The sequence below is a fragment of the Acaromyces ingoldii genome (genome assembly GCF_003144295.1).
Source record: "Acaromyces ingoldii strain MCA 4198 unplaced genomic scaffold FA10scaffold_1, whole genome shotgun sequence".
Classification (NCBI taxonomy): Eukaryota; Fungi; Basidiomycota; class Exobasidiomycetes; order Exobasidiales; family Cryptobasidiaceae; genus Acaromyces; species Acaromyces ingoldii.
The window spans coordinates 1,117,807-1,141,515 of NW_020290247.1; the positions used below are offsets into that span (position 1 = coordinate 1,117,807).

Here is a 23,709-nt window from a genome sequence, read left to right on the forward strand (position 1 = left end):
TCAGTTTTCACGTGACCTTTTGGAAGAAATGACAATTCTGAGACACCTCTATAAAGGCGCTCCAGGATTCAGGACTGCTTTGATTGCCATGAGCACTAAATTGATGACTGAAAGGGGAGCTACACCGTGACGACCTCTTCCCCGTCGACCCAGGCTCTTTTGAGTCGCCCTGTGACTTCGTCGGCCTCGTATCTAAGGAGCTCTTCTGTGGCCTCTGCCATGTGCCTGCCATAGGTCTTGCCCAAGTGCTGCACGACGTGCGGCACGACGGAAGCTACCGTTGTCCTTGCCTCTGGTCCAAGCACGAGCCCCGGCTCGATCTGGCAGCCCACGGGATCGCTATAGACTCTCGCTTCTGCTTCTCCTGGCCCTTTGGGGCCTGTTGTCCTGTCCCGGTCTGCTGCTGATTGTGTCCGCGCCTGCCCTCCCTCGATGTCGTCGAGCCTTTCCCCGCTCTCGCTCGCCGCCTCCCTGTCCGGCCGTGCCTCTTCCTCGGCCCTCATCTTGACGCTGCGCTCGCGCTCAATGGCCGACATCTTCTTGCCCTCGATGCCGCATGCGACAATGTGGTCGAACCATCGCAGCAGCGGAAGCGCCTCGACGTTGAGCGCAAAGCCATGCGACGCAATCCGCTGCCGGACCTGGATCCCAATCGAGACAATCTTGTGGTCGGGCGACGTCCACACGCCCGTGTTGTCCTCGTACGGCGGGAAAGTCTTTATCCCATATGGTTGTGGCGCCGAGAGGAGCGCATGGAAGGCCTTCTGGAGGCGGTCGACGTAGCAGCGCGTCGAGAGCTTTTGCATGACAGCTTGGCTATCAGTCTCTCTCCCAAGCTAGAGGGGAAGGGTACCTTTCAGACTCACATCCATCGCTTGGAGATCCCAGATGGGATACCCGACGAGCTGCCCGGGGCCATGGTACGTGACAAGGCCGCCGCGCTGGGCGACAATGTAGTCTGCGCCGAGGGCGCGCAGGCGCTTGCCCTCGTCGTCGTCTGCAATGGCCTCCTTGGCGCCCTTCCTCCTTCCCTCGGTGAACGTCGGCGTGTGTTCGAGCAGAAGCAAGATGTCCTCCCGCGAGACGCGCTCGGCCTTGCGCTGCGCCAGCGACGCCGACGACGAGGGTCCCGCCGCGGGCAGCTGCGCGAGGTAGGAGCGCGCAGCCAGCCGTCGATGGACGAGGTGCTCCTGCAGCGCGAGACCGATGGGGTACGGAACAAGCTGCGGGATGTGGCTCCACTGCACCGCCCCAAGAGCGCCTCGAGCTGCTGCCATCGAAGCCATCGTAGTCGTTATTCACTCGTTCTCTGTGTGCGAGCGTCTCACTTTCGGCGCTTCCCCGAACAAAACTCGACTGGACCTTATTGCATTCAAGCAAGCAGAACAAAGTGGAGGGAAGAAATTGGAAAGTCAACCCTTTCTTTCCACGTGTCGTTCCTGAATTTCCCAGCCAAACAAGCACCTACCTCTTCGCCATCCAGGTTATCTGAGCCCTCGCAAGGGGAGAGGAGACAGGCATTGTCATAGAGGAGAGAGTATTTATTGTACGAAGAACAGAAGGGAAAACGGTAAGGGGAGAAGGTTGGGGGGGAAAAGCACAGGATTATATATAGTTTTAAGGAAAAAAGAAATTGTTCGCGAATGTGAACACGAAAAGAAAAGAAAGAAGAAGAAGGAGGAGAGGGGGAACAAGGACGAAGCTTTGAGGGGGGGAATGACATACAAATGAGGAAACGGCCAGGTTCGGGATGTATGTGTGTGTTTTACCTTGCGAGAGACAGAAAGACAGAGACACGCGCGCGCACGAACGAGAGAGTGGGAGAGAGGGTTGGAAGAAGAGGCAGAGATTAGAAGGGAGCGCCGTAGCCAGGGAACTGGCCGTGGAGCGCCATGGGCGAGGGCATGCCGCCACCAGCTCCATAGGCGTACGCAGGCGGGTAGTTGGGGGCCTGCTGGTGATGGTGCTGCCCGTGGTGATGTCCGTGAGGGCCGCCGAGGTTGGGGGTAGAAGGTCCTGATCCACCCATGCCGACCCCAGGTGGGGGGGCTGGAGGTGGACCGCCTGCTCCAAAGCCAGCGGCGGGGTGGTGGTGATGGTGAGGCGGAGGCAGACGGCCACCTGCGAATTGCGCGGGAGGCTGCTGACCACCGTACATCGATGCCTGCTGCGGCGGGGGAGGACCACCGTGGTGGTGAGGAGGGCGGTGCGGGCCGTGGGGCGTGCCAGGCTGGCGGTGCATGGCCCCATGGGCGGCAGTGTTGTACGGGTTGATGTTGCCCACATAGTCCGAAGCCGTCGTCTGGCGATTGGCAATGGCCGCCATCGCCTGGAGCTGCTGGTGGTGGGCAGCCTGAAGCAGTGAAAAGTGCACATTGCCGGGCGGCGCCAGCTCGATGTTGTCGCGCTGGAGCTTGCTCTGAATGCGCTTGCCGTACGGCGTGTTGCGGATCATGGGCAGAATGGGCCTGATGCATTCGACGAGCTGCATGCGCTGCATCGGCTCCGCATAGTCAAGACTCGTCTGAACCACGTAGTTGGCAAACGAATCGCGCAGCAGCTTCTCGAGGCGGGTCCGGTTGAGGAGCTCGTCGATGAGCGACTTGCGCAGCTTGACGTCGGAAACGCGGATGCACTTTTCAATCACGTTTGAGCTGAACTTTTGCACCGACAGCAGGCAGACGTTGCCGACAAACTGGCGAATGACGGCATCGCTGAAGCGTGGGTCGTTGAGATCGAGAATGTACTGGACGACGTAGTTGCCAAAGGGGTCCTGGACAAGCGTCAGGGCATTGTAGGTGATCTCCGACACGAGTTGGATCCTCTGGCTGTCCGAGGCGTGGTCGACACAGCGCTGCAGGACGCAGCATCCATGGCGATGAGTGGCCACCTCGACGCAGTGGGCAGCGACGGCGTTGTAGATGAACTGGTTGTCATCGGAGCTGAGCCGGTTGAGACACTTTTGTATGACGTGGTTGCCGTTGAGGTCCTTGATGAGCGTCACAACGCTCATGCTCAGCGCGACGATAATCGACGAAATCTGACGGGGCGTCGAGAGAAAGTCGATGGTCTTCTGCACCGCCCTCGTGCCGTGCATGTTGAGCGAGATTGTCACGAGCTCGGGAGCGACAGACTCGACGATGAGGTTGCGCTGCTCGTCGGTGCAGTACTCGAGCATCTTCTGGCAGAGATAGTTGCCAAAGGGATCGGTCATGAGCTCGGCAAAGTGGCTAAACGTCTCGGCAAAGATCATGTCGCGGTACGAGGGCACGCCCTCCTCGAGCTTCTTTTGGAGGTAGCGGCAGCCGTGCTGGTCCTTGCACAGGGCAAAGATCTCGCCCTGGAGCTCCTCGAGGGGCGTGTTGGCATCGAGCTCGCCCTTGCGATTCTTGATCAGGCTGCCGCCCTTTGCCGACTCGGGGCTGATGGAGCCAAAGGGAGGAAAGCTGTTGTTGTTCCCTCCCGCTGCCATGGCGGGGCCATATCCGACGGGACCTGCCGGCTGTTGTCCAGCTCCGGGGCCCGGAGGGCCAGGAGGGCCACCACGAGCAAAGGCGTCAAAGTAGCCCGACTGGGGCCTAGCCGCCGAGTGGTCGGCACTCGTCGAGCGCTCAAAGCCGCCCGTGTACGAGGAGCCGAAGCGAGCCGCAGCATTGCCGCCGTTCTGGTGGTTGGCCTTGGCCTCCTCGGCAGCAAAGGCATCCATGGAGAAGCCGGGGAAGCGGTTTTCCTTTCGCGCAGGGTCGTCCATGTCAGGCTGGGCGAGGCCACTGGGAGCGTTGAGGGCATTGGCGCTGTACTGGCGCTGCCTCTCCTTGTTCATCTCCTGCTCCAGGTCTCGGCCACTGAACTGGTTCGAGAGGCGATGAGGCGTCTGGCCGGGGAAGCGAGACAAGGTAGCGCTCCTTGGAAGACCGCCGCCGTGCTGTTGCTGCTGCTGCTGCTGTTGCTGCTGCTGCTCAGCACTGGGGGGCGCCGATCCTCGGACGGATAGCGTCGAAGTGGGCGTGCCCGGCGTCGTCGAATGCCTCGTTGATCCACCGGGAGACGTCGACGACGAGAGGGAGAAGCTTCCAGCACCAGCTCCACTGCCAGCACTTCCAACACCACCACCACCACCGCCGCCGCCGCCGCCAACGCTACTACCAGCGCCAGCGCCGCCAGGACCACCTCGAGCGTTGTTGGACACAGGACCCTGGCTGGAGCTGAGGCGTGGCGAGTTGCGCTCCGAGCGACCTCGACGGTCCTGGTTGCCAAAGCGATCAAAGGTTGCGCCGTCGGCCAGCGCGTGGTGCGACTGCGACGGCGATGGAGTCCCGCGCCCGCCCGCGCCACCGCCACCACCACCCGTGACGCCATCGTCGCGGCCGGCAAATTGCGGCCACTCGGAAAGCCTCGACGGCGGGTTGTTGCTGACATTGCCGCTGCTGCCATCGTCGGTCCGTGGGAAGCGAGATGGCGCCTGCGAGAGGGGAGCCAGGTCAAGGGCAGCCGACGAGGCCGAGAGCATGCCGGGGAAGCTGTCCCGCCGGATCAGGACGGGGAACTTGTCGTCGTCTTCCTCGAGGCTGTAGCGCTTCATAAAGGCAGAGTCCTCGGCATCGAGCTCGTCGTCAAAGAGAAGGTAGCGCTCGTTGAAGACGGGCGTGAGGCCAGACTCGCCCGCGGCGGCGTTGGCACCCGACTGCGACTGGTGTTGATTCTGGGCCTGATTCTGAGGCTGGTGCGCGTGCTGGTGTTGCTGCTGAGCTTCAATGTTGTGCCTTCCGATGGCCCTCTGCAGCACACTCTGCTGGCCCGTCGTCGAGTTGCCGCCAAGGTTGGACTGACGCTGCTGGAGCCGGCTCGTGGGGCTGCCGTCGCCGGCGGGGTTCCCGCCTGGTGGTCCTGCGCCGATGGGCGAGCGAGGCTGGCTCGAGGGACGGCTGCTCGCGTTGCTGTGGTCGTTGCTGTGGTTGCTGCCCAGACCCATGCGGTCAAAAGCGGTGGCCATTTCGTTGGCGTTCATGCTCCGACGCTGGCCCGCCAGACGCACCTGGTCGGCCGTCGTCATGGCCTCGGGTTGACCCCCGCTGGTGCGGCGAGAAGCGGGGACCGACCGTGGTGGGGTGTTGGTAGCTACAGGGGCAAGACCAGGCACATTGCTACCGTTGAGTCCCTCTTCGGGCCTCGAGCCGTCAGCGATGGGGTTGGAGAGACGGTGAGCGGCACGGTCGTCGGCGCCACCAGCAGAAGCAGCGGGTGATTGGCGCTGACCGAGCATGTTGGCTTCCTCTTCAAGCTGCTGCCTTTCGAGGAGGGCCATCTGCTGTTCAAAGGCCTGGCGCTGCAGCGCTCGTTGGCGTTCGTGCTCCTGCCTTTTACGCTCGATGCGCTGCTCCGGCCGCTAGGGAGTCAGCACCGATAGCGGGGAATGGAGAAAGAAAGAAAGCCGCTACTCACAGCAGCAATGTCCTCTGGGTCTGATTCTTCTCCCTTTGCAGTACCGGCTGCGGTACCACCAGCCACAAAGGCGCTCGTCGATGAGGGCGAGTGGAAAGTCGAGTCGGTGCCCTGGCCACCAAGGCGGCTGGAAGCGTCCGAGTGTTGGTGGAGCGACAGCGTCGAGTCGGAGAGCGAGGTCGAGCCCGAGTCGTCGAAGGCGAGCTGCTGCTGTTGTTGTTGTTGCTGCTGCTGCTGCTTCAAGACGGCGCTTTGCGGTCCCAGGCTACTTCGCTTCGAGGCGGGCTGGCTGGCCGAGTTTGGCGACGGTGCGGTCCGTGGCGGGCTGACAGTGGAGGAGGAGTGTTGCGGTGTTGCTCCCGAGACCATGTCGATCCTCGTATGCAGCGTCCAAGAAGAGGAGAGCAGCGAGCCAACTTGCTAGCCGTGCGCTTCCAGGGTGAAAAAGGGGGAAAGAGGAAAAGAATGAAAAGAGGGCGAAGGGGCGGACTGAAAATAGTGTACGTGGACTGGCTTCTAGGGTACTCGTAGTAGTGACAAGGTTGCCGATCGATCCGAAAGCTGTGACGGAAGCGAGGTCGGCTGAACAAGAACAAGAACAAGAGGGGAGGAAGTAAAGGCGGTAGTGTTGCGGGTCGATGACGATGATGATGTTGAAGTCGTACAGATGAAAACTTTGCGCTGTCCCTTTTGAACAAGTGTAGAATTACGTCCTGCCTTGGTCTTGTCGAGTGATCGGGTTGGGACTGCCACCTCTTGGCCGTCAGCTGTGGTCACAAAGGGAGTATTGCCAGGCTGGGCGGGGAGTCAGGGAGCAACTCACATCAGTGATGAGGAAGCGTTGTCTGTTGTACACAAAGCATGCACGTCGCAGCCAATGGAGAACAAGAGCCGGTTCGAAAAGGGACCACGAGGGAAAGGCGAAGAGAGAAGTAGACGAAAGAGAGAGAGAGAAGAGAGAGAGATAGGGAGCGTGTATGCGAAGGGTGCGGTGACAGGGCACGCGGTTCGCCGGCGCTGGGATTGGTGTTCCGCCGAGATGGGTTGAGGAGGGCTTCGGTTATCGCTCTTGAGCTGCCCCGCTCTTCGTCACAGTGTCGTCGCCCGTTGCTCGTCGCTCCAAGGCGCTCTCTTGCCTCTTGTCGTTACTGTTACTGTTACAGGGCCGAGCCGGTTGTCTCCCTCACCTTTTGACGCTACCAATCTGACAGGAAAGCGTCAGTCCCGACCTCTTCCGACAGCTCTCTGTCCTTCTTCTTTCCAGACTTCTGTTGCCCTCGCGGAACGAATGTTCGTTCGGAGAGAGGCTGCCAGAAGCTGAGGAACGAACGAGGAAGGAAGGGGTGGGGTGGGCTGACTGCGGGCCAGAAGAGTAGAGAGGGAGGTAGAGGGAAGGAGAGGGAGAGTGGGAGAGGGGAGTCAAGGGGGTTGCTGCTGAGGACGAAGCGAGGAGCGTTCGTCGTCAAGTAGCGAGTGATCGAGCGAGCCAGTCTCGATTTAGAGGAGAGAGGAGGAGGAGAAAGGCAGCAGAGGGGGAAGTGACAACGGCAAGCACACCGACCAATGCTGCAGCCGAGCGAGCACGAGGCGAGGCAGGCCAGGGATTGGCTCTCTCAAACAAGAAGATGCAGCAGAAGCAGGAAAAAAAATTCAACTTTTCAATAGTCTTTTTCCAAAGGAGGGATTTCAAACTTGAATCAAATTCAACTTCTTCTCATCGGAGCATCGAGAGCATGGGCAAAGGCAGCCCTTTTTTTGGGATAAGCTTGGAACCGCCCTGTACACCCTCCAGAGCAAGACAGGTGCTGGTAGACCTCGCTGGTGGTGACACAAGGGCAGCCGATCTCTCCTACATGATCGTGTCAAGCCGAGGTTGTCTAGAGAGAGAAAGAAAGTGGATAAAATTGGGCCGCAACAAGCCCGGCAATCACCCCACCCTTTCTTCTTTCTTTCGAAAATGTTGAAATGTGGCGCAGTCGAGATAGGAAGCTCCACCTTGCACTGCCCTTGCCTATGGACTCAGGCAACACTAGCTAGTAGTGTAGCACTAAGACGTAATGAAGTGTAGTTGTACACTAGACGGGGATATTCAAGGGCTCCGCACGTCTCGTCATAAACGTGCTCTGATCCCCCTGGCCTGTATCACAACCCTTCATTTGTGTTTGTCGGGCGTCTGAGCGCTTGTGCGGTCCGCACCGCTTGGCTCGTCATCCTTTGATAGGGTGATACCCTGGTCTGCTTTCACGTCCGTCGTCGGGACAAGCCCACTGTCCAGTGCAAAGTACGGACGCTGTTCAGGACGACACGCGCACTCCTCCGCGTGCTTGATGAGCACTTGATCTATTACTAATGATACAATATGAATGTTCATGCGAAGAATTGTGCGAGAGTGCCTAAGGTATTTGTCCCTGCTGTCGTTCGCTCCGCCTGCGCCTCCACGCAGGAGCGCTACGATCGATCCATAATGCCACGGGAGCAGTGAGGGCGGTAATTAGGGCTGTCAGGGTAAACGTCCAACCAGGTTTGAGAGCAGAAAGGACGTAGTCGATGACGGCGGTGCCGACTGCGCCGCTGAGGCAGCGCATGAGGTTGTTGCAGCCCGTCACCGAGGCGCCTTTGTTTGGCAGCCAGTCGATGAGGAGAACTTGGACGATGGAGAAGATGCAACCGATGCAGAAGCCGTTGATGAAAAGGAAGATGATGGCAGCCGCCATGTGCACCTTGTAGCGGACGCACCAGCCATAGGCGATGAGCGTCAGCACCGTGCCGAGGAGCGCGTAGGGGAATCGGCGAAGGCGGACGTGCTCGATAGGAACTTCCACGTCGTCCTTTTGCCCATCTTCACGGGCACGCTTCAGAGCTGCAGCGTAGTCGTGGTCCAAGACAAGCCCCATGAGATAGCTGCTGAGCGATGAGCCAATCCCCGGACTAAGAAAGACGAGTCCGACCTGGAGTGTGTTGAGGCCGTATGTGTCCTGAAAGAGGTTGGACAGCGTCGAGCTGACGCAATAGAAGGCCGTGTAGGGTATCGCGCAGAGGATGAGGCAGAGGAACACCTCAGGCATTGCCAGAAGGAGAAGGGCCTGAAAAGGTCGAGCGAGCTCGCGCGCCAGTCGCTTCGACCGTGTCGTCGCCTTGTCGGCCACGGGGGAAGGCGGCAAGCCAGGACGAGGCAGACGAAGTTGCTGTGCCGCCGTCTTGCCTCGCATCAGGTCGAAGAGAGCCTCATGGAATAGCGTTGGCGCAGGTCGGCTCCCGTTGCCGACGAGTCGACGGAGTGTCTCGGGCAAGAAGAAGAGCGAGAGAACGAGGACGACGCCTCCGATGACGAAGCAGAACCAAAAAATGCTGCGCCAATGAAATGCCTGCGTGAGCACAGCTCCGACGACCGGTCCCAGGGATGGACCAGCCATCGATCCGCTCGAAAAGACCCCCATGAAGCTTCCTCGCTCCGCTCGAGTGGTCACATCGCCAATGGCCCCTGCGCCGATCGAGATGACGCTTGCTGCACCAGTCGCCTGGAGGCACCGCAGAACAAGCAGCCCAGCGTACGAGTTGGGAAGATTGGCGATGCCAGCATTGGCGCCTTCGTAGATGATGAAGCAGACGACTAAAGGGATGCTCACGGTCAGTCTCTCTCCTTTTCTTCTGTAATGCGACTGCGGCAACTCACGGTATACGGGTCGTCTTCCAACAATGTCAGTCAGCGAGCCAAGGAACAGGGGCGTGATACCCTGGAAAATCATGTACACTGTGACAGTGAGATTGACGCTCTCGAGCGAGACTTTGAGATCATTTGCGATATTTGGCAGCGCAGGAAGCATGATGTTGGCCGTCATGGGCGAGATGAACCCGGCAATGGTAACAAGAATGACAATTTGCCACTTTGCCCACGCTGTAAAGATCGAGTATGGTTCTTCTGCAGCTTGTGACTGTTGCCGCTCGCGTTGTTCCTCGAGCGCCTTTGCATCTTCCTTGCTCTGTGCAGCCTTCTCTGGCTCCTGGTGGGGTGGAGAGACTGTCTCTGTGCTGGCCCTACCGTCATCCTCTGTTTGTTCGTGTTGAGACTGCATGGTGTAGTCAGAGCGTGGGCAAGTTCTAGCGTTGCCTCCTTGATGTGACGGGAGCAATGAAATCAGTTGCCAAGGTCGTCTTTATACCGTTGTCCTGCATGCCCAGTTTATCTTTGGGGACAGCGACAAGGTCAGGAGGTGAGCGAGTGAGCTCAGCAGGCACAGATGCTAGCGTCCAGATATTTACTTCGGCACAAGGCGGCCGACGGCTTTGTGCGGCATCAGCGGGCCACAGACGCACGCTTGGAAGAATGGAGACGCGTCAAGGCTGCTTCCTTATTCGGTGCGAGATCCGAAGCGCGACACCGCGTGTAACAGGGAGAAGAAATGGAATTGAGGTGATGGCATCAGCCGAGTACATGGTGATGGTTTTGAATTCTACTGAGATTCGGAAGATTGTTAATCAAGGGATGCAGGGGATTGAGTCTTGAGGACCTGTTGAAGGTCAAGCACGTCTTCTCTTACCTATTGGGAAGGGTTGTTTGTCGGCAACATACTGGACGCAGAAGATGCTTTGGCGCTCACTACCGTCGATGCAGTCCTACCAATGTTTCGGCGGCGCCTCTTCTTCATAATAGAAGTTATCGCTTGCATCATAGAACTCATCGCCGTTTCCCTCTGCTATCTTCTTCACATGCCCTTGTTTGCTTTTGCTGCTTCCTTCCTTGTGCTTCTGAGTATTTGGCTCGCTCCTGTTTTCCAAAAAATTTCGTACGTCGCCGCAGAGGTGCCTAATGTCCGTGAGCGTGCGGTCCATTTTTCGTTCGTGCAGAAGCAGAAGAGTGTGTGGGTCGCAAGGAACTTCCTTCCGCTTGCCACTCAAGCTTGTCAATCTTCCCTTCATTTTCGGCGACGGATGTACGAAGCTTGGATCGAGGCTCTGATACTCTGACAAAGGATGGGAGCGTTCTTCCGTGCGCTTGGACTCTGTCTGGTTGCGGAAATCGTCAACATCATCTGAGTGTTCCTTAAACTTCTCGCTCCACTTTTTAGCTTCTTCGTAACCCTCGATGTGAAGGGTAGTCGGATGGGGCAGGAGAGGAATAGAAGCATGTGTCGTCCACACGGAGGGCGTTACATCAGACGAGCCGGAAGAACGGACAGCAGAGGGCCCCTTGTGGGTAGAGTCTTCATTCATGGGAAGGGCCAATGCGCCAAAAGATGACACACTGGCAGTGACGACGAGCGCTGATAGACAAATTGTGGCGCGCATCGTGCTGTGGAAATGAACACGTCCCGCGTGATGCTGATGCTGTGTCTCGAAGCTGAAGTGCGTGTCGCGGCTTGGTCCAGCAGCAAATGACGTTCAGTACCGGTCATGAAATTGTGTCGCTGCAGAAGGTGGCTAACCGGGAGGCTCTCCTTGGGTGCGTGTTCTGATGATTCTGTCCTGCCGGGAACCTGCCCGATGGACGAAAAGAGCTGCAGTGGAGAGGAAAGGGAGAGGAGGGGTGTAGGATGGGATGGAATGGGATGGGAAGGGACGAAGCTGCGAAACCTGTCTAATTTAACCCTTTTCAAGCCTAGCAGACAGACAGGATTTCAGAGCTATGATCACAGTGTTTTCGTCTCTGCCACCAAGACCAGGCTCTTGAGAATACTTGCCTCGTCTCGGGGCGGTGAAGCAGAGCAATTCCTCGGAGCGCTTCACAAACGCCCCTCGGGTTTTCCTCCGGCCTTCTCTTGATGTCATCATTTTAAAGCTTGCTCGGTTCGCTCGTGCTCCAGACCTCTCCTTATCTCTAGACGGCGGCATCACCCTACCCAGCATTGTAACAGGTCAAGTCCCTCGCGACCTGGAAGACACAGCGATTCCACCCCTGCAGGCCAGTGCTCTGGTGCCAGATATGGGACGAGGCTTGAGCCGTCGTGAGTCAACGGGGCGCGGAGTAATTATTTGCTAGTAATTCGGCGGAGCCTTCTATACATGGGTGAACGGGGTTCCTGGAGCAATATTTGGAGTGAAAAGGCCGGACCTGACTCTGGAGCGTAGCAAAGTGAGCCCCCCCTGCGGGGCACCTTTAGCTGCAAGACATGACACGCTTCCTGTTTGTATCTCCCGTGCACCACGTCATGATGGTCACGGCTGTGCTCTCGCACAGCTCCTTGTAGGTTTAGGCGGTGTTTTTGCGCGCCTTTTTTCTACCCACATCGCTCGGCTGTGTTCTTGTACGCCTTTCCCCGTTATCACAGCCCAAGTTTTGTCGCGCCTTTTCATTGCTCAAGCCATTTGGCTGGCGACGTGAGATCGAACAATGAAAAGTGGTCTCAAGTCGTTCATCCCCTTCGATGTCGTCATCAATCTACTTCATATCTCTTCAACTGCGATCAAAGAGCCGTTATTCGAGGGTTAAAAAAGGCCCGCTGCACTCGTGTTGGAACACTGTCATGCCTCATTGTGAACGAGACAGCGTCCTGACTAGAACGGTACCTAGTAGATAAATTCGGAGCATTCAGGCTGAAGGTCATGTGCATTGCTTTCACCCTCTTCGTCTAACGTCGACAACAGCTTCTGCCTGCCTACTCTTTCTGGCTATCTCACCCGCTCATTTCGCTCGCGTTCGCGCATTTCGCTCCGAAAGTCAGGTATTCTTGGGTGACGAACCCTTTTGTTGACCTTCTAGGTCTACTGCATGGAAGGTCTGTTCAGCTCAAAGCTATCTTTTCGCAACACGCTACTGGTGCATGCTCTTCGCCCAGACACTTACTTCACCTGTCACATCAGGAACCGCATCGATGTCCACATCTTTCACAAGTCGAAGATCGATCTTGCCTCTCTTCGTCAGAGGGCTTTGCTTGTCTTTTTCGCCTGCGGCTTTTCCGATCTCCTGCTCTAGCTCATCCTCGCGACTTCGCTTCTCAGGCCTCGTACCGTGGCCTTTGGTGGCAGAAGTGCCGTCGAGCCTGGCTTTTAGCTCCTCGATCACTTTCTCAAGTTCGGCATCTAGAGCTTGACACTTGAGTTTTGTGGCTTTGATATGGGCTTCGTCCTTCTTTATGTTCCGGTAAGTTGCCAACAATGCATCTTTGTCAACATAGTCAGGCATTTCATTGCCGATGCGGCGGTACCTTCGCATGTCCGTCTCTTCGAGCTTCTTAGCATTGGCCCATTCAAGAAGTTGGCGCCATGTTGGATCAGAGTTGAAGCAAGATATCAGCTCGTCACTGCTTGAAGGTACGTCAGAGTTTGGATGACCTGCGACTTCGGGCTTTGATGAAGGAGTTGGCGATGTCGACCAGGAGGAAGAGACGCCTTTACCTTTACCTTGAGCGCCGTCCTTGCCGACAGGTGCGCCAACGCTGGACTTGTGTACCCCAAGCAGAACCCCGCTGGCAGCGAATGCCAAAATCTTGAACCCAATGCTAAAACGCATTGTGTCACTTTTCGAGATCGAGATCTTCTTGTGAAGAATTTATTGCGCTGGAAGACGACACGATGACAGATGGCAGAGGATGCTCGTGGTCTCTGAGAGGTGTAAATCCAAGTGATATCGATCGTAGGCTTGGTGTCTTCCCGTATTAGCTGAAGCCAGTCAGGAAACCGGAGAGGACGTTGGAGGGGAGAACGATGGAGACCGGGCACCTCTTCGTCCGAGACGGGCCCCATTTATATCTTTCCCCAAATCTCTAGACAGTGATTTCGTCAAGTGGAAACGGCAAAAACGCCGTGGAAAAGGAGGTGCTCTATTTCTCTTGTTCGAGTTCACCGTAAAGAACAGCCGAATCCTTCCCACTTTGCTCTATTACAGAGTCTTTCTTCAACGAGTTCTCTGTAACGCAGAGTAGAAGGCGGAAGCCGTTGAAAGCGGGCTCTTGAGTACCCAAGTGTACCGAGAAGTGGCACAGGTCCCCACAGTCCGACGTGGCAACGGCGAAAGGACCGAACGGGCCAGATGGCGTCAGTGGTCAGTCCTTGGAGGAACAATTACATCTAAGGCGCAGAGCTGTGTCGCGCATACATCGGCGTACGCAGCTGACTTCTTGATCCCAATTTCCAATCTCCGAGCTGCTGTCTCATGCGCTGAACAGTCTCGCAGACTTCGCTATCGCACCGAAGGATGGTGGCAAAGGAGGCAGCATGGGAAATATAGTCTTTTAAACCGGGCAACGTTCTATCTGCGGCCATAGAACCGTGAAAGCACCGCATCCCGTCCGATCTGCGAAGTTAAGCACGGTATCGCCTAGTCAGTACTGCGGTGGGGGACCACGCGGGAATCCTGGGTGCTGCAGTTCTTTTTGTTTTTGCACCTCGCTCCTTTGCTCTTCCTTTTGGTTGCTATCGCTGCGATGGCATCGTCAATGAAGATGCTATCACAATATCTCGGCTTCGCACGTTCCTTTTCCCAGGGAATACCCTGTTCGCTTAATGACAGCGCGTGGCGATCCGTTAAACAGCCGTACCTAGCGAGGTTGATCTACCGATATTGGCACAAATGAGCACAAGAAACCCGGAAGGTCGCAACCGTCAGGGGCTTCCCATCCTGTTCCTGTTGCAAATCTTCGTGCTCCCCTTCCCTTCACGCACCGGCGAGCGGTCTGGCCGATAGGAGTTGCCCTCGGAACATTTTCCCATCCTAAAGTGCATGACTTTTGGCAAAGAGAGCAATCATCGGTATAGAGGAGGCGCACGGACGTCGGCGATGCCTCTCTTGTTTCAGAGGTCTCCGAATTTTCTCATCGACAATCTATCAAGGGTGCACGCAGCAGCGTGGATGAACACAAGTTGCTGTGAGGTAGCAGCCACCAAGTCAACGATCGAATCTCGGAGAATGAAGGATCCGGCTCACTCTGAGTCGTTCTGGATGCGGTCAAGAGTTTTCCCTTTTCTCCTTTCCGTTCGCGCTAGTCGAGCTAAGAGGGGCTTTCTTTTTCTCCAGTTGATCAATGCGTTCGTCGCCCGCGTCTGTTTGGTGGGTCTGGCTAATCCATTATTTATTTTTGTTGTCGCGCCGCACGAGCAGAGCCAAGAAACCCTCGTTTGTATGTGTGAGCTGCAGCTCCTAGGAAGGGCCACATGAGTACATAGTCTAGTAGTCCTGCTGTAAGTAATTGGGATAGAGCCGCGTTAGGCAGGTCATTGAAACTTGGGATGGCCGCGATGCAAGTCCGGCTGAAAGCAAAAGGGCAAGCAGATGCTGGCTGCACCTAGCGGCATCGCTTCCGAACCACAATCTGGGCTCAAAGTGAGAGGCGCACGTACACTACACTAGGAGAGTCAGAAAAAAGTCAGAAGCGCGCTCCTCGTCGTCAGTAAATCCTTAAATCTCTCCAAGAGCATCCAAGCATCCATCCATCCATCCACCTTGAAGCCACTCTCCTTGCACGACTCGACTTCCTCCTCCTCCTCCTTAACCGCCATCTGGATACCCATACCGAACGTAGCGGTCGTGCGCCCGGGCTTCGGCGGCAAGGGCTCTAGAAAGCATGACCTCGAGCTAGACGAAGCGGTGGTGACAATCAGATTACTCTCGCTCTCTGTATCGTACAGGACGATCAAAAGCAAAGATGGGAAACGGCCAGTCGAGTCAGACGACTTACCATCCATCGGCCGTAGGCTATTCGCCAGGCGCCCTCGAGCCGGAAGGTGGTCGATTCGCGACGACGTCGACGCCATTGCAGAAGCAGCATGGTCACGCGCCCTCGCAGGGGAGGACAAGCCTCGCGGGCCCAATGAGAAGCCGGGCCCGTGATGGGCCTAAATCTCCCTCATCGAAAAGAATTGCATCCGCGGGCCAGGCATGGCAACAGCAGCTAGAGACGGAGCCGCATCAGCAGCCATCACCGCGAGACGAGTTCGTTCAACCCCGGACCGAGTTCTCGTTTGAGAATCTGGACAGGATCGGTACCGACCGGAGATCTTCCCAGCCCGCCTACGTGCATGACGCGAGCCCCATGTATCTCCATCACCAGGACCGCGATCAGCGTCAAGCGGAGACGGCGTCTCCCTCTTCCTCCTCAGCCATCAGCAGCCTTCGCCGGGAGCATCGCATCAGTGCCGAACCAAGGCACGCGAGTATCGCCGAGGTGCCCGAGGCTGAATCAGGGGACTCGGCCTTGATTCGTGGAAAGACGTCTCACGATACACTGCGCGCTGTTGCAGAGGCTCCCGAGGCTAACGGACACGCCGATGGCATCCTGTCCCTTGACGTCTCTGATCATGGCCACTCGCCCGAGGTGCTACCGGAACCGCTGGCGCTCGCCCTTAAGACGGGTCTGGGCAAGCACTACCTCGAGCAGGGCATGACCCCTGCAGATGCTGCTGCTGCTGTGTCCGCCGCTTATGCCGACACTGGCTCGCGGAGCCCACAGCCAGAGTCGACGGAAGAGATGGATGATAACTGCTCAGTCGCTGTTACACATGTCAGCAGAACGACGAACGACAGTAGAGCGACGTACAGAGAACTTCTGCCGGCCTACTGGCGCATGGAGGAATCAAGACGCGCGAGCCGTGGCAGCCACGGATCCAGCCAGGGTCACAGCCTTGGTCTTGGTCTCGGCCTTGGCCAAAGCCAGGGTCAACCTTCACGAGAACAGAGCCCGACACCTCGGGAAAGTCGACGGCACAGCTGGGCATCGAGCACCGCTGCCGTTGCGGCAGAGCCCATAAGCAGCTCCACTGAAGAAGTAGCAGCTGCACCAGTTGCGAGGACATCGCCGGAGGACAAGGGCAAAGGAAAATGGACGTCGTACTGGGAGGACAGACGAGGTCTGGACAACAGCGAGGAGTCGGTTGAGGATAGAAACGAGGTCTATGCGACGCCGAGAGGCAACATATCCAACGACGAATCGCGATTCTTCTGGGACGATAGCGACGAGCCAGACGTCTCCGGTCCAGAGGGTGGGTATTTGCGCTGCTGTGCGCTTGCATCATCAACGCAGCCTGACTCTTTCCTGCTCTTTTCTCAAACAGCGACCCAAGCATCTTCAAGTAGTAAACACGGTCCAGAGCCTGCTTCGCCGAGAACAGTCAGGAGAAAGCCAGTTCCGAGCTTACGTCACTCCTTCGATGAACAACGGGCCGTCTCCACCCCGACGGCGCCGAGACTTCGCGTATCGCAAGCTTCGACGCTGATGCCCTCCGATGGCTTCAACTCAAAGAGGAGCAGTCACATGAGCGGTGGCAGCAACACGACCGAAGCACTCATCAACCACGTCGAACGTCTCAGGGCCGGGCCCACCTACCAGATTGATCCAAGCGCGTCGAGCCTGTTGTCGAGTCAGTCGCAGACTCCATCGGCTTCTGCAGAGATTGCAGATGCTGGCCCTTCCTCCTCAGAGCCCTCGGTCGTGCTTGCTGGCAAGCGTCCGCGAGCTATGAGCCTGTTAGCCCTCATCAAAGGAAGAGTGCGAAAAAACTCTGATGCCACCTCGACACTGTCGCCCTCGCCGAGCAAGACAGACTTTTCTGCCGCCACATCGCCAGCTACGCCCGCAAGAGACATTCTTGCTCACTCCAATCGCGGTGTGTCACCGTCTAGAGGTCTGTATGGGCAAGTCAGGCGCCCCAGCGACAGCGTCCTGCCCGTACGGTCATCTCCCTCGCCCCGTCTCCTTCAGACCTCCCGTGGGGTCGAGGGTGTCTCGTCGAACAGCCCGATTGGTCGACCTGCGAGCAACTCGAGCCTTCGTTCAAGGAGTCTTCGAAGCGCACGAAGCAGCCGCAGCAGGAGAAGTGCCTCGACGACGAGCTTACGAGCTCAAGCCGCCCAACATGCTACCACCCGCAAGTCCCCATCACAAGCCATCTCTGATGCGCAGAAGAGTCCCAAGGGCAGCGCCATTCCGGTGGCTGCAGCTTCCAATTGGTGGAAGCCGAGCGGAGGATGGGCGCGCAGGGGAAGCAGCGCTGTCGGTGACGAGTCCGGCTGGATTGACGAAAACGAGGAGCAGGTGTCGAATACGGATGCCGGCTCTCTCGCTCGACGGGGATCGGAGGACAAGAAGCAGAAGAAGGCCAAGAAGACTAACCATGGTCCCTGGACAAGAAACAAAGCTACCGCTGTCCCCACAAATGGCAGTCACTTCGAGGAGCGCGAATCCCCATCGACCAGCGCTGTCGCAGCTGCCGACACAGAAGAGGCAATTGGCGCATCGATGGCCAGCTTCAATACCAGCGACTCGACCGGTGTCGGTGTCAATGACAACTTCTCTTCGCTGGCCCGACCCCCTCATCCTGCGCCGGTACCACCGAGACGACCACGCAAGCAGAGGCGCGCCAACTCATCGAGTACTGACGAGTCGGCTTCGCCCACCTTGCCAACAATGCCTGGAAAGGCCAATGTCGCCGGAGAATCTTCAGAGACGATGGGCGTGAAATCTGGTCGTGTATCGCTCTCGCCCTTCGGCCCTCTAGATGACGAGATGCCATCCATACAAGGTCAATCTTATTCGCCCCTGCAAGACGGAGAGATGCCCGGCCCGGAACATGCGGGCTTGGCCGCATTCGTTCCCGCTGTCTCCCCCACCTCATCGTCGCCTTCACCGAGAGTGAGCGATAGCCTCGACCTCAGTAGAGTGAACTCGGAAGCCGGCACAAAGGAGATTCTTCTCTCTGAATCAGACGTCGAAAGCGAGGCGAAGCAGACTGTCGCCGAGCAGGAGGTGCAGCGCGAGGCAGACGCGAGCAACCAAGTCTTTTGGGTTCCTGGCGTCGTAAGGCGGCCTCGTCCCCTTCCTCCCCTCAGCCTTTCGCCAGTCAAAGAATTGAGGTCACAGGAGAGCCCGACTCCGGTCATCCTAGAGCATCAAGGATCTGGACATCGGCGAACCGCTTCGCAAACGCATTCGCGATCTAGTAGCTCCGGCCTCCCAACGCCCACGAGTGAGAGCCATCGTCGGCCGCTGCCGGCCCCGCCGGCCATTGCCGAACCTCGAACGGACACGAATGCGGCAGAGCGAGCGACGAGCACATCTGCGTCGCCGGCTATGGCGGCAGCCAGGGCTCAATTGGATGGCAAGCGGAGCGTCAAGTCACTGCAGAAGCATCCCGGACACGACGACGATGGAACAATGGGGAACTCTCAAGCTGGTTCCATGTCTAGTCAGTCATCCTCTATTGGAAGGCCACGCTTTGAAACCGCCTCTGGTCATCCTCTGCCTCGACCATTGCCACCAACGCCGCAAGCGACAGCGACGAGGCCATTGCGCTCGACTTCGATGCCTTCTCAAGCAGATGCGCACTTTGCCTCGAAGTATGCCTATCCTGCTCCATCCAGCGACCAGCGACTCCCTTCAGACGTCGCACTGGCCTCGCCGACGGACGCTGGAGCAATGTCGCCACAAGAAAGCCCGATGGTGACCACGCCCAAGGCTGCTGTCCGAGAGAGCTGGATGTCGACTGACGGACCATGGTCCGCCGAAGTGGTGGCTGCGAACGGGAGGAGCGCAGCGCCAAAAGGCCTTGCGTCTGCTCAGAAGATGGCCACGCTCAGCGGCCACAGGACGCTTCGGCGCGTCATGGCGCAAGATCTCTCGTTTGTGGAACCCAATGGCCGCCCCAGGTCTTCCTCTGCACCCATCCATCCAAAGGAAGCTGCTGGACAGAAGGTGCCTCTGTCTACAAATGAAACGCCAGCCGCACAGCAGCTCGAGTCCATCGCAGGCTCAGACCCGGTTCCCTTTGCCGAGACAGCCGTACAGGCGAGCCTGGCGGCCTTGGCGGCCATGGAACGATCGTCAGAAGGTACGAATTGGCGGTCGAGATGGGCACATGAGAGGCTCTTTGGCGCATCACGGCTTGAGCCTCCTTCTATTCGTACTCATGGGCATGAGTCGTCGATGGAGCCGAGCATCAGCGAGCTCTCCGACCTTTCCAACTCGCGATCCAGGAGGAGGGCCGCGCCCTACTCGACGAGGCGAGAAGCGAGAAAGTCTGGCGAGTCAGTCTCAAGCCAGGAATCGAGGAGCGAGCGGCATCGGAGGCGCAACTCCAAGCACCGTCGCAGGCAGCGCGAGCATGGCCACGACCAAGAGGCGTCGGGCTTGGCCACCATCAACAATTCATCGAGCGCTTCGGTCGTCGACGAAGGATATTCGTCTTCTGCGTCCGATTACACCAGCCAGCTCCGCAGATCTGACCCGAAGAGGCGCCAGCAGTACAGCTGGTCGACTGCGCACTCGTCACGGAGCCAAAATGCACACTCACAGAGGCGCCTGGAAGAGGCTCAGCGACGGCAGAAAGCGTGGGACGACCTCGCGGGCGTGACTGGCCGCAAGGGGGATCTGGAAACCCCGACCAACTCTAACGTGCCGCCAGCCCTGAAAAGGCCCCCCATCCCTTCATTCGAGGTCTCCCCACCTGTCGGGCAGCAGGCTGAGAAGCCTTCGCCTCCGAAGCCGTCGGCGAGTGACTGGGATGAGATGGTGGTCCCTGCGCTTCAGAAGCGTCTCGAGTTGGAAGCAGCTGAGGAGGCACGATTCCGGCTGTCGGTCGAAGGCCAAGCGAGGGCAAGCTCTGAGCTCTTGGTAGCCAGTCCAACGACGCCGACGAGCCCAGGCGTTCCCATTTCGCCTACCGCCAGCCCCGCAAGGCTGGTTAGTCCGACTGCATTGAAGTCGCAAGAAGACTCTTCCTCTGTTCGCGGCAAGACGGTCGATACTGCTTTGTCGAGGAGTGAGCATGGGCATCGCACGAGGACGCCACACTCGACGCGAAGTCAGCGAGGTCGCCTGCCAAAGGATGACTTCCAAGGTGGCGATTCTAGCTTGATGGCCGTTCCTTCTGTCGGTGGTGAATCGAGCGCACTGCGAAAGTCTAGCCAAGCTCGATCGAAGAAGAGTCACCAATCATCGTCCAAAAAGAGCCGGAGGCACCACGGCGCCTCTTCATCAACGAGCAGCAGGCTCAAGCAGGGGTATGGTCGAGACGACATCCAGGCCTGGCAGGCCAGTCTGGGCATGGCTCTCTCGAGTGGCGCCCTTGAATAGTGTTTTTTTTTTTTAATTATTGTCATGCTACCCATGCACTGCTAGATTTGCTTCTGGTCACCCTTAACATCTTTCTTGAATCATCAACTCATTTGTTCCGTTCCACCTTCGCACACGAGATTTGCAGTCTGTTCTCAGCACCCTGACTACTCCAGGCTTCCTTCCTCTCGGCCGACTGAAGAAAGCGAAAAGTTAATTTTTTTGGAAATTTTTCCAAGCTGCAGCAGCCACCTCTTTTTCGGGATTTTCAGACAGGCGTCTTTCCTTCTTTTATCCAACGCCTCTTTCGACGAGAAGTATTCGTACGGCCAGGATGTCGTCCACGGAGGAGAAGAAGCTGGAGCAGGCGACCAAGTCGATGCACAAGAAGGAGAAGAAGCGAAAGATGAAGGAGCGGCTCGAGGAACTTCCAGCCTCCGTGACGGCCGAGGTGGGAGGAGAGGAGGAAGACCTGGAGGAGAAGAAGAGGATCAAGAAGGCCAAGAAGGAGGAGAAGAAGCGGAAGCGCGAGGCGGAGGCGGAGGCGGGGGCGGAGGGAGCGGGCAAGGATGTCGATGTGGACGATTCGGACGAGAAGAAGAAGCAAGAGAAGAAGCGGGCCAAGGAAGAAAAGAAGCGGCAAAAGAAGGCGGCAAAGGAACAGGAGCTGGCGGGTTCCTCGTCATCTAGCGCGGCCCCTGCTGCTACCGAACCATCGACTGTTGCGAGCACAAGCACGAACACGAATGCGGCCGCTGCGAGAGCATACATGGAAGCCAACAACATCACCATCGAGGCGCCAGAAGAGTCGGAAGAGAAGCCGCCGTTGCCCATGCTCTCGTTTTCTGAGCTCAATGGCAAGATTGACAAGCGCCTCAAGGAGGAGCTGGACCGATTCAAGTTCCAAAAGCCATCGCCTATCCAGGCGTGCTGCTGGCCTGTGCTGTTGAGCGATAAGGATGTCGTCGGCATTGCCGAGACTGGATCGGGAAAGACGATCGCCTTTGGCCTGCCTGCCCTCCAACACGTCCTTGGCCAGGACCCTTCATCCTCTACGTCCTCCAAGGGCAAGAAAGGGAGGGGCCAGCCCCCTCACGTCTCTGTGCTCGTTGTAGCACCGACGCGTGAGCTTGCGATCCAAACGCATGACACGATCGAGAAGCTCGCAAAAGCGCTCGGCTTTGGCTCCATTTGTCTCTATGGAGGTGTGTCCAAGCACGACCAGAGCAATGCCCTGTATGCGTCCCCGGCCGTCCGGGTCGTCGTGGGCACGCCTGGCCGCGTACTGGACCTTGCGCGTGAGGGCACACTGGACCTGAGCAACGTCAGCTACGTCGTCCTGGACGAGGCGGACCGTATGCTAGACGTGGGCTTCGAGCCCGACATTCGCGCCATCATGGGTATGACGCGCTCCAAGGACCAGGGCAGGCATACTTCGATGTTTTCGGCAACGTGGCCCATGCAGCTGCGAGGCCTGGCAGAGAGCTTCATGAACGAGCCCATGCGCGTTACTATTGGCAGCGATGAGCTTTCGGCCAACCACCGTGTCGAGCAGGTCGTCGAGGTGCTCGAGGACAGCCGGGAGAAGGAGCGACGGCTCGACGCCTTCCTCAAGAGCATTGGTGCCGGGCCTCGTGGCAGGGCACCCAAGGACAAAGTGCTGATCTTTGCCCTGTACAAAAAGGAGGCGCAGAGGGTCGAAGACACGCTGAGGAGAAAAGGGTATCAGGTAGCGGGCATCCATGGCGATCTGAATCAGCATCAACGAATCGCGAACCTGGACAAATTCAAGAGCGGCGAGGCGCCCCTTCTCGTTGCTACCGACGTTGCCGCTCGAGGTATCGACGTTCCCTCTGTCGAATACGTCGTCAACCACACGTTTCCCCTCACGATTGAAGACTATGTCCACCGAATCGGGCGGACGGGTCGCGCGGGCAAGACTGGCAAGTCGGTCACATTCTTCACCTGGGAAGACAAGGCCCACGCCGGAGAGCTCATGCGGATCCTGCGTGACTCAAACATGCCCGTACCCGAGGCCATGAACAAATTCCCGGCCACCATCAAGCGAAAGGAGCACAGTGCCTACGGTGCCCACTTCAAGGAGCTCGTGCCGGGCAAGGCCAAGAAGATCACCTTTGACGACTAATTGGACCTTTTGTCTTTTTGCATCTTTTTCTTTCGCTAGAGGTATCAAATTTGCACATCCATTTCCACGAGTTGTGTTGTTGCTGTGAAAGAGTTGGGTTGGACACAAAGCAAGAGTGAAGAGATCGGAAAACCCCAAAATGAAGAAGAGGAAAGAAAGGGAAGGGAATGGGGAAAAAGGGCACCTAGTGTGCGACTCCACCGTCTAACATGCTGAGCGAAACGTGCACATACTATGCTGAGTCTTCTTATGCGCTCTCTCTCTCTCTTCCGGTCTCTATGTCTGAGGAGCACCCTCCAAGAGGTGCTGCTCCTGCAAGCAGAGGTATTCGATGTACCTGGCCAAGAAGTGGACCTGCTCGGCCGTTTCGATTGCCTTGAGGCTTCTGCGCATCCGAATCGTGTCGACGAGGGCGCACAGTGTCTCGTTGCAGCCCATCACGTCCATCGTCCTGCTGTAACGCCACTCGTACTGGTCCATCTGCCGCTTTGCCTCGGCCGTTTCTCTCGGCGGCATCCCCTCCCCTACCACCTCAAACTTCTCGATGCCCGGTGCCACCCCGTGGGGGTACGTGTGGCGGTCCCATCGCAGGTATTGGCCCCTCGGCGTCACCTTGTAGAGGTGCTTCTGCATGAAGAATGGTGCCTGTCTCGGCGCCTCCCAGACGAGACCGAGCTTGAGCATCCAGATGCAGGCAATCAGGCCTGCTCGCCCCACGCCACCCCGACAATGGACGAGAACGTGGACGCCCTGGAGGGTGTAGTCGGAGACGAGGCTCGTGATGGCCGCGTCGGCCGTCTCGACGCTCGTGGGGGCAAAGCCCTCTGCCATCGGCAGCCGGATCACATCCAGGCCCAATGAGTCGGCCTCGCGCTCGTACGACTCCCAGGGGGCGCCCAGGAACGAGAGCTCCTCGTCGTCGAGACAGCAGACGATGGCACCGATGCCGATCTGGCGGAATCGCTGCAGGTCCAAGCCGAGATCTCGGCAGATGGCACCCCTTCCTCGGACCGGACCCGTCAGTCGGACCTTTTTCCCGGGACACGACGAAAGGAGCAGGTTGCCCATCGTCGGAGGCGCAGGAGAGGAGGGCGACGAGGGAGAAGAGGAAGAAGAAGCAGCCGAGCTTTGCGCGCCGGGCTG

At 57.9% G+C, this 23,709-nt stretch overlaps 8 protein-coding genes across 8 annotated transcripts; 2 read left to right on the forward strand and 6 right to left on the reverse strand.

Moving 5' to 3' along the window:
* Positions 1-71: 71 nt before the first annotated feature.
* Positions 72-1,370, reverse strand: FA10DRAFT_298485 (lipoyltransferase). The gene is made up of 2 exons (XM_025524603.1): positions 867-1,370; positions 72-797 (listed from the first exon to the last, which is right to left on the reverse strand). The coding sequence occupies exons 1-2, from the start codon at positions 1,284-1,286 to the stop codon at positions 120-122; spliced, it is 1,098 nt and encodes a 365-aa protein (XP_025380245.1). The 5' UTR covers positions 1,287-1,370; the 3' UTR covers positions 72-119.
* A 1,037-nt stretch (positions 1,371-2,407) lies between these two features.
* FA10DRAFT_226285 (ARM repeat-containing protein) lies at positions 2,408-3,472 on the reverse strand (the record flags this gene model as incomplete). Its single annotated transcript, XM_025518681.1, has 1 exon — positions 2,408-3,472. A coding segment is annotated over one exon (1,065 nt), but the record flags the coding sequence as incomplete, so codon positions are not given.
* A 4,363-nt stretch (positions 3,473-7,835) lies between these two features.
* FA10DRAFT_282722 (MFS general substrate transporter) lies at positions 7,836-9,515 on the reverse strand (the record flags this gene model as incomplete). Its single annotated transcript, XM_025523790.1, has 2 exons — positions 7,836-9,052; positions 9,116-9,515. 2 exons carry the CDS (start codon positions 9,513-9,515, stop codon positions 7,836-7,838), a joined length of 1,617 nt encoding a protein of 538 aa, XP_025380247.1.
* Positions 9,516-9,918: 403 nt separating this feature from the next.
* FA10DRAFT_257427 (hypothetical protein) lies at positions 9,919-10,728 on the reverse strand (the record flags this gene model as incomplete). Its single annotated transcript, XM_025519856.1, has 3 exons — positions 9,919-9,950; positions 9,981-10,056; positions 10,231-10,728. 3 exons carry the CDS (start codon positions 10,726-10,728, stop codon positions 9,919-9,921), a joined length of 606 nt encoding a protein of 201 aa, XP_025380248.1.
* Positions 10,729-12,141: 1,413 nt separating this feature from the next.
* On the reverse strand, positions 12,142-12,889 carry FA10DRAFT_257428 (hypothetical protein; the record flags this gene model as incomplete). Its single annotated transcript, XM_025519857.1, has 2 exons — positions 12,142-12,144; positions 12,224-12,889. 2 exons carry the CDS (start codon positions 12,887-12,889, stop codon positions 12,142-12,144), a joined length of 669 nt encoding a protein of 222 aa, XP_025380249.1.
* A 1,791-nt stretch (positions 12,890-14,680) lies between these two features.
* Positions 14,681-20,523, forward strand: FA10DRAFT_298488 (hypothetical protein). Its single transcript, XM_025524604.1, has 2 exons — positions 14,681-16,353; positions 16,426-20,523. Exons 1-2 carry the CDS (start codon positions 15,021-15,023, stop codon positions 20,439-20,441), a joined length of 5,349 nt encoding a protein of 1,782 aa, XP_025380250.1. The 5' UTR covers positions 14,681-15,020; the 3' UTR covers positions 20,442-20,523.
* A 234-nt stretch (positions 20,524-20,757) lies between these two features.
* FA10DRAFT_236369 (DEAD-domain-containing protein) lies at positions 20,758-22,642 on the forward strand. Its single transcript, XM_025519071.1, has one exon. The coding sequence runs from the start codon at positions 20,800-20,802 to the stop codon at positions 22,564-22,566; it is 1,767 nt and encodes a 588-aa protein (XP_025380251.1). The 5' UTR covers positions 20,758-20,799; the 3' UTR covers positions 22,567-22,642.
* Positions 22,643-22,887: 245 nt separating this feature from the next.
* On the reverse strand, positions 22,888-23,634 carry FA10DRAFT_223944 (phosphatases II; the record flags this gene model as incomplete). The annotated part of the gene is made up of 2 exons (XM_025518591.1): positions 22,888-22,989; positions 23,179-23,634. Coding segments are annotated over 2 exons (558 nt in total), but the record flags the coding sequence as incomplete, so codon positions are not given.
* Positions 23,635-23,709: the final 75 nt, after the last annotated feature.

Excerpts from the sequence above, each read along its gene's own strand:
- FA10DRAFT_298488 (XM_025524604.1), top strand. The coding sequence starts at position 15,021 with ATGGGAAACGGCCAGTCGAGTCAGACGACTTACCATCCATCGGCCGTA. Across the intron at positions 16,354-16,425 it reads AGACGTCTCCGGTCCAGAGG|CGACCCAAGCATCTTCAAGT; the intron begins GTGGGTATTTGC and ends TTTCTCAAACAG.
- FA10DRAFT_236369 (XM_025519071.1), top strand. The coding sequence starts at position 20,800 with ATGCACAAGAAGGAGAAGAAGCGAAAGATGAAGGAGCGGCTCGAGGAA.
- FA10DRAFT_298485 (XM_025524603.1), bottom strand. The coding sequence starts at position 1,286 with ATGGCTTCGATGGCAGCAGCTCGAGGCGCTCTTGGGGCGGTGCAGTGG. Across the intron at positions 798-866 it reads GGGATCTCCAAGCGATGGAT|CTCTCGACGCGCTGCTACGT; the intron begins GTGAGTCTGAAA and ends GTCATGCAAAAG.